Source organism: Struthio camelus, chromosome 6 (assembly GCF_040807025.1).
Source record: "Struthio camelus isolate bStrCam1 chromosome 6, bStrCam1.hap1, whole genome shotgun sequence".
Classification (NCBI taxonomy): Eukaryota; Metazoa; Chordata; class Aves; order Struthioniformes; family Struthionidae; genus Struthio; species Struthio camelus.
The window spans coordinates 22,271,015-22,284,718 of record NC_090947.1 but is presented as its reverse complement, the minus strand read 5'-3'; the positions used below and the strand labels follow the sequence as shown (position 1 = coordinate 22,284,718).

The following is a 13,704-nucleotide window of genomic DNA, read 5'->3' as shown; positions in this document are numbered from 1 at the left end:
ATTTGCTGTGAAGTTGAAGATACTCAGATCTGAATCAAGCTGTACTTTCCTAATTGCTGTTGGAGTTACAAAAGTAATGTAAATAGGTAGTAAATTTTGAGGCTTGAACTGGGCAGCCACTAAGTATCTACAGTGTGGCAAATATTTAATGATGAACTAGAAATAGGATTATTTCATGAGAGGAGGCTTAAATCAATTATATAGTTTTGAACATGTGTGAATGCTTCTAGTTCAAAAGCAGATGGGACGCTTTAACTCAAAATAGTTAGCTATATAATTTATAGCTATTGACTGGTAAGGTGATGTATATAAAACCTTACCCAAGGGCCATCAACTTGACTGAATGTCACGAAGGATATCTGGGAGAAAAAGTTAATTTGTGGGGGAAGTAACCAGAAAGATTATCAAATACAGAGGAAAGGTTTCAAAAAGACAGATTTCTAAACATTTTCTTTTTAACGCACCAGGATATGGTGTTTCCTGTGACAGCTTGTGAGTTATGCATTCTGTTCAGGCATTTGTTCCATTAAGTATATCAATCCTACATCATTTCTCTTTCACCAGATCCTGACGCAGCCCTAGCTAATAAGAACCATCAGGATGTTCGGAGCTATGTACGGCAATTAAATGTGATTGACAACCAGAGAACTTTATCACAGATGTCTCACCGACTAGAACCACGTCGAGCATAGACATTTGAAGCAGTGATGAGAAATGATCTTTTATCCAGTCAAGGTCACTTGTTAAGAACTTCACTTCCTTTGCTACTGCACTGCCACTACAAAAATAAGCAAAAACATATTCTAAGATCTTAGGCAACGCACAATGTACCAGCCCGTCAGAGAACTTTGGCTGATGAAGAATTTATACACTGTAGCTGTAAGGGTGGCCATATTGTGTACTCTTAATTCCTTTTCAAGTGTACTAAATGATTTCTCATAGTGAAAGTAAAAAGGCAAAAGGCAAAATACAATAGCTAGCAAAGCATGCACCAAAAACGCCTGACAGTTCTCAAGGAGGTAGTGGTTTTCCCTCTAATTAAAAGCTCTGTATTTTAGGATTTATTCTCCAGTTCAGGACCAAAATTGGCCATCTGCTTTACTTGCCCAGCTACTATTGACCTCAGTAGAAGATGTATGTTAGTAGGTTTAAGAGAGGTCCAAGGTATAGCTCCGTTCAAAGAATGCTTAAAAATATTTCCCTTTAAAATACAGCATATACTAAGAGGAATTTCCAGTCTTAATCATTCTGTCTACTACTGCAAGCAGTGTGGCCATCTCAGAGAACTAACAAGACAGAAAAGGTTTTGAATGATAAATAGATTAATTGTGTTTACATGTTACTTCTTTTTTTAAACTATCGATCAGGTTTTAACTAAATTCCATTATAAATGAATAAGGTTGTTGAAATCAATAGCATAAAGGTAGCAAAAGACTGGTTCAAAAAGAGCACAATATGCACAAACAGATTTCAAGAGAATAATTTCCTGGACATCAAAACCTTTAACATCAGCTATAATTAATTGTGGCCATTTAACACATATTTTCTAATCTTAAGCATTTACAAATATCTTAATTTTCAGCCGATTGTTTTGCACTTTCAATAAACTGTAAATAAAAGTTAAATCATCATGTTCTGGAATATTTATTTATGTAATAGCTATTGTGCCAAAATAATTATGTTTTATTTATTTTATTTAGCATGTAATGGGAGTATAGCTTTTGTCTTTATACTTTGGATGCATTTTATGTGTAGGAATTGTGTGTTGAATGTTTTCTGTAAATAATATGCAGTACCCTATTAAATGTAATTGCCATAAAAGTTTAGTCACTGGCCTTGTTTGTACTTTCAGCTTCATTCCTGCATAAATATTGATTCTATTACTTGGCTGATATAGTAAACTTCATTTGTCCTCTGCTGGGCCTGGAAACTGCAGTTAGCCTACATGCAATTTGATACACACTTGACCACTTTAAGCGCTGTCAGACCTATCCCTGTCACAGGGGGTGACAGTCTTGCAGTGATGTAACACTGTGGTTTTATCAGCTAGTTTGTTTAGAGTCTCTAAGTAGGCCCCTTATCCTCCTATGTAAGGACAGAAACAATATAAATTGGAAAGATTTAAATGGAGAAAGGATATATTCCTATTTTCAGTTATCTGATCAATTTGTTCTGCTCCTTTGCTAACGTGAAGACTACAAGTTACCTTATCTTGGACAGGATTTTACCTCAAGTTGGCTAACTGACATGGAGACCTTGGCTAACGTGTCACTCGAGAGGAAGTCCATTCGCTTTTGGCTTCTGTCACCCCAGGGATACACGTGGAGTCCTTAAGCCAAGAGGGGGAGGTGATTCGGCATGTGCTCTTTCCCCTCCAAGAGCACACATGCCAGCTTGGATACTCCATGGGATAGCTGTACTACTGATGTGCAAGCGTTCGTGGTGGCCAGATAATTGCCAAGGTGATGATGTTTACATGGCAAAGTCCTCCCTATTGCATTTGCACCAGCTCCACTCTGAGTAGTTGGATGTACAGTATACTTTTCTCAGAGTTGACCAGGATCGTGTGGCATCAGTATACACTTAAAGGTTCTATTTTTTACCTGAAAAAATAATTTCATCCTTTTAGTCTGGGTTTTGCATAAATTCTGTAAAAGCTGAGGGCCACCAGGAAAGTGCTGCCATACTAGACCACTGTGTATCTGTTCAGTACCTGCATTCTGCAAAGGAAAGAATTACACAGTTAAGAAATATTCTGCAGCATGATGAAATTATCTATTTTAATTTTGCTGTCTGACTAGAAGTGCAAGATGATTCAGAGGAAAACCAGCCAGTACCACAGAGACAAACTTGTGTCTTATTATTTCAAGTGAGAATGATTTCTTATTTCTATCTGTACCTCTCTGTGAATATACTTCAGCTAGCTTTTTCAGATACGTAATCTTCCCAGAGGCAAAGCATCCAGTAGAATAAACTACATGGTCAGAATTAATTCACAAGACATTTTTATCTTTACAATCAATTTATAATATTTGTGAGTTCGTCATTTTATTTGTTCCGGATTTGTTTCTGTTTTCTGGGCTTTCATTTATTTCAGTGTTAGCTGGTTTATAAAGCTGCCAAGTTTCAGCTTGGCTCTGCGCATAGACCAATTCATCATCTATTTAGTATGTTTTTACCCCCTTGGTTTATTCTTCTCCTTAAAATCTCTAACTGCTTCACCTATTTGTTGCCAAAGAGTCTCTGTGATTCAGATATATCCCAGTGATACAAATGGAGGTTTTATGGCATCTCTGTATCAAGACATGAATGCAGTTCATCTGTCTCAGTGAAGCTGGTATCTAGCATTTATAAATTTTCCAATAAAAGGTGCTATAAAAATAACAAGCACTGTTATCTGTGTATCTAACTCATTCAAGTGCCTCAGACAGTTGCTATGGTGCTGATCACAGTCTGCATTCCTAGAGATTAAATGAATAAAGCTACCTTTGGGCTCCAGGATGTATATTGGCTTTCTCTCACTCCCTTCCTTGACTTTACAACAGGAAGCCAGCTCTTGATATATTGTTCTTGCTGTATGAAGTCTAAGTCTACTGGAATAGTGCAGAGAATGAATAGAAACTCAGGAAACACTAAAATGTTGAAACCCTTATGCTGTCTTCACCCAGCGCTTGCAGCTATGAGGCACAACTTGATTCTGCTTTAATGAAGAAACCCCCCCTTATCGGCTGCCTCTCAGAGCCAGAGCCCGTAGGCCAGGCTCAGACCCTGGGCCGACATTGCTCAGCGAGAGAGAGATGGGGGCAGTCTCCAGCGCTGGACCACTGATTGTCCGTATTGCTTAATTTTTAGCTTGCTACTTGCGTGAACTTGGCCCGTGCCAAGTAGCACTCCCTGAGAGCGCCAGGCATTACTGGGGGAGGATATGCACCGGGGACCGCGTTGGGTGGGAATTGGGGCCGAGGCTGCTCGGCTTGGCTCCGTCCGCCCCCGTGGCCCTCCAGCGCTGTCCCGGGAGGCTTCGCAGCTCCTCTGCGCCCGCCTGGCCCGGTGCCCCTGGCCGAGGCACGCAGCATGTGTGCTGCTCCAAGTCAGTGCCCTGCTCGGCTGCAACACGGCCCCGCTTGGTTTCAACATTTCAGGCTGCAAAAAGTACAAACCACTTCAAAACAGTAATTATACCTTAGCGCTACAGGGACAGCACGTGGAGCCCAGAGGAGACTCAAGGCCAAGCACGCGGCCGTGCAGATACGGCCAGTCTGTGCTACTTGGCCTCAGGCCGAGAGCCCTGGCCCTGTTTTATGTCCTGGCAGAGTCATAGCTATGTCAGAGCTATCTAGTTTTTCGACAAGAGATGATCCGGGCGGCAGCGAACCTAACGTCGGCTGCTGAGGACTAGGGAGGCTGCAGGCTCGGCAGCGCAGGGGCAGCGTCGCCTCGTGCGTTTTAGAAAACGTCCTGCCCAGCAGGTTCCCCTGCTGACGGGGCTTTCTGCTAACGCACCAGTACCGAGCATAAACACCTTTCTTAACGGCCACGCAGCCTGAAGAGTCACAAGACAGAGCTCTCCCCTCCCCGGCACATTTTGCTGTCGTGGGTTTGTTGGGATTTGACGTTTTTTGCTGATGTGCCTGGCGCTGGCCGTTGCTAGATACAACCATGGAACAAAGGTGAAATCCAGGAGGCTGCACCCAGCGCGCCGGGAGGCTGCTACTGGTGGGTAAAGGCAGGACCCAAAATATTCTGTGCGGGCACCTTGTTCAAATGTGACCAGTCATAAGACATGACAGTGCCAGATAAAAGAGTTCAAACGTATGTGCAGGACTCCTAAACAGGGAGGGTTTGGGTTTTTTTTTCCTCCTAAGAAAAACGCTAGCAAGGAACACAGCCTCTGCAGACCAAGTGCAAGAGAGAGACAGAGGCAAAAAAAAGAAATCCCTTGTTGCAAAGAGACAGTGGCAAAACAACCTTTTAAGTAAAGGAAGTTTAAATACAATTTAGAAATCTTACCAAATAAGTTAGAAAGAAATCAAAAGGTGTAAGCTGCAGGGGTACCGAAAGAGATAATGAATTTTGCTTTAAAAAAAAAAAAGAAAAAGGAATATTTTAACAAAAAGTAATGGGAGAAAATTATAAGTCTAAATTGTTAACATAGCTTCTTAGTAAGGTCAACTGCATAATATACAGTACCATAACCTCTTCCAGCAATTTTTAAACACCATGCAGCTTAAATAGACTACTTCTGAATTCAGCAGTATTTCTTCTGGGAGCTCTGAATGCAAATCAAGAGGTAATAGTGGAAGAAAATTAAAAGATGTGCTATTCTCATTTCATTTTTTGTACTGATAATAAGGAAAGCAGCATAGAGTGTGATATGGCAAAGTGAACCTCTAACTTGAATAGCTTTTCTTTCAGTGCTAATCTGAAATGCATTACACCCTGCCTTTTCAAATAATCATAACGTTCTTTACCGTAGTCTGCGTTCAAGTTTAGTGGGTGCAAGCAGCAGCTGTCCCCAGAGGTCGATGAAATAGCAATCAAAGAAAATAATGACCAGATTAAAAAGTTACCATTAAAATTACTAAACCAGAAACTTGTATAACACCCAACCTTCGCTTCAAGCATAAACACCCAGTGGAGGTACTTTATATGTGGGCTAGGAACAAGTTAAAAACTATACTTTCAGAGAGAAACGAAGCTGTCCCACTTCAGCTGGCTTTGCGAGGGTCAGCGCGGGTCATAACGTCCCCGGTCCCGGCGGCTGGTCTGGCAGCAGCCACACCGCGAGCGCGGCTGTGGCTCCAGCCCTCTCCGGGCCGCGGTCCCCCGCTCTGCCGCGGCCACCGGGCCGCCGCCTGCCCGTCCCCGCGTCGCCTGGGGCGAGACGAGGGGCCTCGGCCGCTGGGCACTGCTGCCCACAGGCGAGCTCGCCACGGCCGCCCCCCCACCCCCTGCCCCGGCAACAAGAGGCTGTATATTAAAAAAGGGCATTTTTTTAAAACGTTCAGCATTCGAAAGTGATTTTTTTTCAATTCAAAATAATCCCAGAAAACGCCATGAGAATACATAAAGAGTGCATTTTGACTGACGCAAATTGGAATATTTTTCTTGGCAAAGCCATGTAATAAAAATGTGACACACAGGGGTACTGGTAAGAGGCTGACCTTTAATTCCTGGCCCTGATCCACTGGGGTCAGAGGGACAGAGAGCTAAGCCTTTGTCACATGGCAGGGGTCAGCGAGTTGTGTTTAATTTTTTTCCTTTTTTTACTTTCAAATGCAAATAAAGCACGCTACCAATGAAAATAATGACTGCAAAGGAATACATCAATTAAAAAAAAATTTACATAAAGATACCTAGGGTAAAGGTGACAGTAGACACTCCAGCATCCTAACAGACAATAATCCATTTCTTAATCAACTTCTGTCAATAATCATAAGCCGTCCGCTCTCCATGGTTTCCTCATTATAACACCACCTCTTGTGTTTTTAAATAGTGCTTTCTTCAGATGCTGCCTCAGCCCGCGAGTGAATCTGCTGGCTGTATTTGCTGGTTCTTTGTGGGTTTTGGCAGGTGCATATTATTCCCGCGCAGGAGTACGGCCGGCAGCATTGTGGATGCTCTCAGATAACAGCGAGCTGGTGTTGCCGCGCGGTTTCCTCAGATGTCCTCTCTTGCTGCGGGGCTGACCCTCAAGGGCTCTCACACCGGCGGGTTGCTGGCTAGTTTCCGTTTGAAATCCAACATTTTCTTCCGTTTGTAATTCCTGCCCTAATGTTTCTCCTGCTCTAGCTGCCTGGCATACATCTCGCTTGTGATGCTCCCGATCACTTGTTAGAGGTCTGCACCACACTTTTTCCCCCCTCCTGTCACAACTCGCTGTTGTATAGTCTAACAATACTAAATACAGCGTGCTGGTGGCTTTGGTCCTTTATATTTGCCCTGGTTTGTTTTTTTTGATCACCTGTTTTAAAATACAGGCAAAGGGACTGAGATGATACAGGTAAACAGATTTATCTGAAATAATGGCTCTTTTGAGGCAGTCTAATATTACAGCTATTTTATAGTTGTCTTTTGTCTCTAAACCCAAAGAGAAAGAGATGTGATCTTCAATACATTGATTTGCTTCCCATGAATTGTTTCTCTGGATTAAACAAGCAGCAAAAAATAATGTAAGTTTGTAGTAAATCATTAAAAAGAGCTAATATTTTCTTTTTAATTCAAACTGACTCTCGATGTCAAAGGCGGCCACAGTTTCCATGATATTCCAGTAGGTGCCTTTACTCTCCAAGAAAGGAGAGTAGTTACATAGTTACTCGCTAATTACTTTAAACACAGAGAATAGCATACGGTGCTTTAAAGGAGCTGTTGACTGCCGGGTGTTCTCATCTTCCCCTGGTAGAACGACGCGGTAGAACGACGCCTGCCTCTTCCAAGACTCAGTAAGACCAAGCAGTCTACTGGGAAAGGTGAAGGGGGGAATCAACGGCCTGTGGCTTCAGCAGAGCTTGCGCTAGCGTGGATTAGAAAACACAAATGGGTGCAGCAACAAATATCCGTTCAGTGTAACTCTAAAACAAAGAAAACAGTGTTAAGCCATATTACATTTTAGAGAAAGCATGTGCTGAAATTAAAACAGCAAATTAAGACTATCGGACCACAAAATTTAATATAAGAAGGAGCATGAGGGCTATATGTATAATTAAAAATAAGTAATGAAAGGTAACTGAGCACAGCATTAGCGACCGGCTTACAGCTGAGTACAATGATCAGCTAAAAACTGTGCTGCCAGTAAAAGCTTAGTAAATCATTCTCCTAAAACAATCAGGAAATATGTTTCTTGATAATATATTGCCATCTCATTGCCATCTCATTGTTAATGATGTTGACATTTTTGCAGAAATTACATGTGCTTTTATATTGCGTGCATGCCAGATCAAAAGACAAATACAACGTACAAGCTGTAACCTGCCAGTTCAGAAAATGAGTGTGCACAAACCATGTATTTGATCCACGCTCAGGCTATACACTTACCAAAGTCACTCTTGTAATGTGTGTAAGGTACTTGTCACATACAAGCCTTCTCTGCTACATGAATAACTATACTTTAAAATTTTTCTTATATAATTTTATATGCTAAATGTACAACATAGGTACATTCACAAAATACTCATTTTTCTCTCTAATACAAAAAACAGATGAGAAAATAACAGCAGGAAAAAAACCCACCTGTGTGAGTCCCAAGAGATGCATGGCTGGTATTACAGGCTCTGACTTCCTTATCCCCCATTAAAGACAAGAAGAATTTGCTATTAACCACAGGAACACCAAAAATTTAGCTGCTGAATCAAACATACCACAGCTCTTGCCACAAGGGCACGTGGGGGTGTGTGCGACGTCCATCAGTTCAGCGCTTGTGGGCAAACACTTATGCTGTCTTCTATAGCTGGAAAGAAAATGGGAATGCAACTAAGGCAAATCATCCTTCCATGCTGGTGTGTCCCAAGCAAGGACCACCCTCCTCCCTTGTTTTCCGGCCAATTTTTTAAGCTAGAAATGCATGCGAGCCGCAGCATCCCGAGGAGCACAAGGAGAGCTTCAAGGACATCTCAGCTCCAAGCCAATCTGGAAGCAGAAGTGAAAACCCCTGAGCTGCCTGTCCACCTCCAAACTATTTGTGTCCAGAGTTTCATGTACGGTCGAAGCTGGCACAAGCCATCACTACTGCCAAAAGAGCAGGTCCGTGCTCCTTCCCCCCACAGCAGCCTGACCCCTCTCGCTCCTTGACGCTGGCACCAGTCTGTGCAGCTGCCCGGTGACCTGGATTCAGATGCTGATCTGGGTGAAAACTAATGTCTTTTCCCTGAGGCGGCTTTTCCTCCACAGCCTCCTTCACCAGGTGGCCTTGGGAAAACGGCCGGCACAAGGAGAGCTGGCAGGGCAGGGCAGGGCTGCGACCGCCTCTCGGGGCAGCCGAGCCTACTTAAACCGCCTGCGAGCGCGCACGAAACGATGCTCTCAGTGACGAAAGGCAGCGAGGGTCCATTGCACGCCCCGTGTGGCAATGAGATGTAAAGAGCCAATTTATATGAACCCTTTCAACTTTAAAATTGAGCTAAAAGTTGCTAGAGCTGCTTTTATCCCAGATCGATTGCTGTGGCTTTACAGTAACTTTTGTTAGCTTTGAAACGTTCCCTTTCTCTCCCTGTTCCACGTAAATTGAAGAAACCTCAGTATCAGGCCTGAGAAGAGGATCAAATTCACCAGAGCTAACTCGAATTTTCTCGGTTGTGTAGGCAGAACTGAATTTGCTACCTCAAAAAGGAGGAAACAGAAAACAGTCATGTGCCGGGGTCATTGTTTCTCTGCTATTATGACCATACTAGAAACTCCAGTTTCTGTTCTTTTTTTTTTCCTAGCTAATTTGCTAGTTCTCATGATAATGGGGGGAAAAAATTGAAAAGATACAAAGACTCATTAACCAGAGAGTAGAAAAATACAAAACCAAAAATGTATGCTTAAAACCTTGTTATAATAACTCCAGTTTCACGACAGTTTACCACTTGGGTTTGACAGTACTTGCCCAGCACGCTTACAGTCTCCTCCTCATCCGCTCTGTTGTCCTCTACTAGAGCAAGTGCAACTACCTATCTTAAACACAGGTTTGTTACTACAACTCTTGATGCAGAGCTCTGTGCTCCTACTCTTAGAGTAAGAAATATTAACCACCCCCTCAATCTATGTTTTATTTCAAGCACTGCTGGGACAATTTCTTTCTTTCTACAACCGGGGCCTAAAGTGACAAACGATAACTCCTAATTCCGGGTATACACAACCCGGGACAAAACGCTCTTGGCAAGTGACCGCTGAATGCAAGTATGCTCCTCTCTGAAGCACGTTCCTATGAATCAAGTGATTTAATATTTAAATACATGTTAAAATCATTTGACTAATTGGCAATTGCCTCAGACAGGAAGGATAAACATGTTAGTCACAGCATTTAAGAGACTAAATATGTGGTACCTTTCCTCCTCCAGAGCATGAGTCTCATGTGATCTGCATTGGATATTAGCTCTTTCTTTTAAACTGTGGTCCATTAGATTGTTTCTAGAGACTTCTCCAGGCTTTCCAGCCTATCAGTTCGTAACAAACGCCCTTAGCTCACACAAAAATTGTCTGAAATTGCCGTCTCCAGATGAAGCTAGAGCAAGCTGGCCCCGTGCAGACCTCATTCGGTTCTGGTCCTGGCAGTGCTGAATTTGCCAGGAGGGCAGAAGTGAAGCCCCCGGCACCTGCTTTTGGACTCAGCATCTTCAGGTATGTGCTGAACTCCATGCTTAAGATCCTGCTGAACTCTTACTCTCGTCAATTATTATGGCACACCGAAATAATATGTTTTATTTTATGCCCAGATACGTTTGCTTGTGCTTCACTGTTTTAACCTTTGACTAGCCTCCTCCATGCCAAAATAACATATCTTGAGTAAAAGCCTCTCGTATTCATGCAATGATTGTGTTTGATTCATCCGTAAAGTGTTCTTCACTGTGATTCATCTCGATACCATACACCTCTGTGACATGCAATTCATGTATATGATTAAGGGTGATGCTGCACACCTCTTCATGATTCATTGTGCTCTGCAGCTGATCTTTATATGGTATTTTTTTATATATATACATCCACATAGAAGAGAGCTCATATACGTGAGCTAATGAGGAGATGAGATTCCCCGATGAACGCAAAACTGCGGTGCAGCTGCCAGGGGACAAGCTGGGGAGCCCAGCACAGAGTAGCGGTGGGCAGCACCATTGAATCTTGCATGATACTGATATAAAAAGAAAAAAAGAAAAGGTACTGTCACAAGCATATGATGCGCTTGCCTCAAGTAGAACAATTTTGTTTGCCCCCGAGGCTTTTGAGTCACTTCCTTTAAATACAACAGCTTATTATCAATTGGCAAAAAAAGTTTTCCATACCAGCAGAGTACCTCAGCGCTATGAAATCGTCTGGACAAGGGGCAGCGTGGCTTCGGAGGGCGAGGGCCTCTCGACCCCGCTGCTCGCCCGCGCCCTTCAAGGCAGCGTTGCCTCTGGCAGCGCCAGGCCGTCCCCCGCTCCTCCGGGCGACGGGGACCCCCCTCTCCCCTCACCCGGGGCACCTCGGGGAGCCCAGGCGCCTGCCGGGGACGCGAGCGGCGACGCCGGCGCCTCCGAGAAGATGGTGCGCTTGGTCACGCCGTCCCACCCTGGCGGCTGGAAGACAGCGTTAGCAGGTGTTTTTAAAAATTTCGATCGTCTGGTCACTTTGGTAGTAACTGTCGATTCCGTACGTCTGGCGACGCTGCCCGGCAGCGCTGGGGCGACCCCGGCAGCGGGCCAGCTCCGTCCCCCAGCCGCGTCCGGGCGGCCGCAGCGCTGCGCCCAAGCCCCTTCGCCCGGACGCGCAGGGCCGCCTCCCTGCTCCAAAACCGCCCGACCCCGGCGAGCGCTTCCCAAGGTCGCCGTCTCGGCGCGGCTAACCGCCGAGCGCCGCAGGGAAAGGCCACCCGCTCCGAGCGGCGCGCGGGGGGCTCCTCGGTGCCAGCGGGGAGCGGGCGCTCCGGGAAGGGCGCGCGTCCCTCTCGGGCACCGCCGCTGCGCCGCGCTCCTTCCTGCTCCAGGTGCTCCAAACACCACAACTCGTCACCCTTCACCGCGGATTTTTATTACTATTATTTGCCCTAGAAAGAAAGCCCCGTCCGCCCTGGGCGTCTGGAGGAAACCCGCTGGCTCGGCAGCGGCCGGCCGGGCCGCCAACGCTCGGGTGGGGCCGGCACGGGCCTGGCGCCTCGCCTCGCCTCGCCTGGCCTGGCCTGGCCGCGCCATGCGGCGCCACGCCGCCCCCGGCCCCGGCGGCTCCCTCTGCCCCTGGGCGTGGGGCTGCGTCGGCGCGGCCGGGCCGGGCCGGGCCGGGCCGGTCGGCGGAGGCAGCCGGCGGCGCCGAGGCGCGGCGGGGTGGTGCCGCGGCGAGGCGGCCAGGAGGAGGCGGCCGCCCGGGCTCCCTGACATGAACCGGAAGCGCGGGGGACGGAGCGGGAGAAGCGGTCGCGGCGGTTGCAGCCTCCCTCGGCGGCGCGGGGTCGGCGCCGCTCGGGTCCCGCCAGCCCGGAGCGCCGCGGGGACGGTGAGTGCGGGGAGCGAGGCGCCGCCGCGGGGGGGGGGAGGTGAGTGGAGGGGGCGGACGGCGCCCGGGCCCCGGCCGCGGGGCGGGGGGAGGGGGGCAGCGCGCGCGCGCGCGGCCGTTGCGCGGCCGTTGCGCGGCGCCTGGCGGGGGTCCGCGGGGCCGGGGCGGCCGGTGAGCGGAGCCCGGCGGCGCTTGGGCTGCGCTGGCGGAAACGTGGGAGCCGCGTGCGGCGGCGGCGGCGGCGGCGGGGGGCGGGCGGGGGTGTCGCCTGCCGCCGTGCCGCCTCTGCCCGCTGCGGCCGTTCCCGTGCGGACCTGACCTCTCTGCTCCCCGGGGAGGCGCCCCGGGCTCGCCCCGCGCAGCTTGGCCAAACTTCGCTGAAAAACAAGCAGCCCTTCGCCTTCGGCGTCCCCCTCGCGCGGGAGCCTTGGCCGCCCTCGCTCAGCGCCGGGAAACTAGGTAGCGGGCGGCGTGCTGGGACATGTCGGCGCGGCGTGGTCGGCGCCGGGCAGGGGACCGTGGCGCCGCCGCGCTGGTGGCGTAGGAGCGGCTCCCAAGTAAGAAACTTGCTGTCAGATGTGCTATTGCCGACCTGAAGGGCCGGCAGTTGACTGCAGAGGGAGTTACCCTCTCCGTCTCTTTTCTTCCTAAAAGAAGTTTCACATAGGCTCGCTTTACATGCGGTCACTGCCTTTTTTTCCTGTTGTTTGGGGTATAAAGTCCCCCAGGTTGCACTTTGCGGTGTCACCCTCCCGTTTTCGTGTGTGTATGGATGGGCGATAACCTGTTCTTGTCTCGTCGGTTTTGCTGTGCTTTCCTAAGTCTCTTCCTTTCCATCGGTCTGCCTTTTTAAATTATTTTTGTGAGCCACCCGTTATCCCTCTGTCCAGTGTGCGTTTCGCTGAGTTTTGGTGGTAGAGCAACCAGTAAAGCCGTGGATCAGTACATTTCTTAAATTCCAGAAGCAGGAATAGTTTGAAAGCATTGGATTAACCGGGTCATTGCTTGAAAGCATCTTAACTTTTTGTTGGAGGTATGCGGTTAAATGTTTTCAGGACTCTGGCCTTAAATTGTAGGTCCTCCGAGATGACCTGTTCTATCTGTCAGTAGTGCGCTTTGCATACCTGTGGCGTGGTGTGGGTAATGGTAACCGTGGAGAGGCTGCGTAGCTGAAGTGGCAGAAGTCGGAAACCCTGACGAAATTAAGGCCCAGCTCCTACAACTGCACCCAGTACTGTCTGCAAAAAGACTTACTGGCTCTACAGACCTGAATGCAGAATTAGTTGCATGGTCTTTCTTGCACAGTGTTGCATATATATTCCTTGCAGGCATTACTGGTAAGGTATAACGTAGATGAGGTGAGCAGTTTAATATTTCACTGAGATAAAATGCTTTTCTATTTAAAGTGGAATGTTTAAACCCCTTGCTCTCTACTGTTGATACAACTCAGGTTGAAAATAGAATAGTTCCTTTCCTGAAGTACTCATGTTACTTAGGCTGAGTTGAACTCTTGCGCTATAGCACTGATGGCTATATAAATCC

At 47.2% G+C, this 13,704-nt stretch overlaps 2 protein-coding genes and 1 long non-coding RNA gene across 6 annotated transcripts in view; 2 read left to right on the top strand and 1 right to left on the bottom strand.

Moving 5' to 3' along the window:
• RAPGEF4 (Rap guanine nucleotide exchange factor 4) overlaps positions 1-1,826 on the top strand; it is a 164,602-nt gene extending 162,776 nt beyond the window's left edge. For all 3 annotated transcript variants that reach the window (XM_068948582.1, XM_068948580.1, XM_009681750.2), the window contains one exon: positions 565-1,826. In XM_068948582.1, coding sequence (XP_068804683.1) covers positions 565-692 — 128 coding nt within the window. In that variant the 3' untranslated portion in view covers positions 693-1,826. The remainder of the gene's footprint in view (positions 1-564) is intronic.
• Positions 1,827-6,150: 4,324 nt separating this feature from the next.
• On the bottom strand, positions 6,151-12,677 carry LOC138067643 (uncharacterized). Its single transcript, XR_011141911.1, has 3 exons — positions 12,482-12,677; positions 8,230-8,446; positions 6,151-7,571 (listed from the first exon to the last, which is right to left on the bottom strand). It is a non-coding gene; the product is annotated as an uncharacterized lncRNA (long non-coding RNA).
• The window catches only part of MAP3K20 (mitogen-activated protein kinase kinase kinase 20), a 94,299-nt gene continuing 92,577 nt past the window's right edge, over positions 11,983-13,704 (top strand). Inside the window, exon 1 of one of the 2 annotated variants that reach the window (XM_068948583.1) lies at positions 11,983-12,162. The gene's annotated coding sequence lies outside the window, so the exon portion shown is untranslated. Of the gene's footprint in view, positions 12,163-12,581; positions 12,720-13,704 lie in introns of those variants that run through there. The other variant, XM_009681751.2, reaches the window with a different exon arrangement.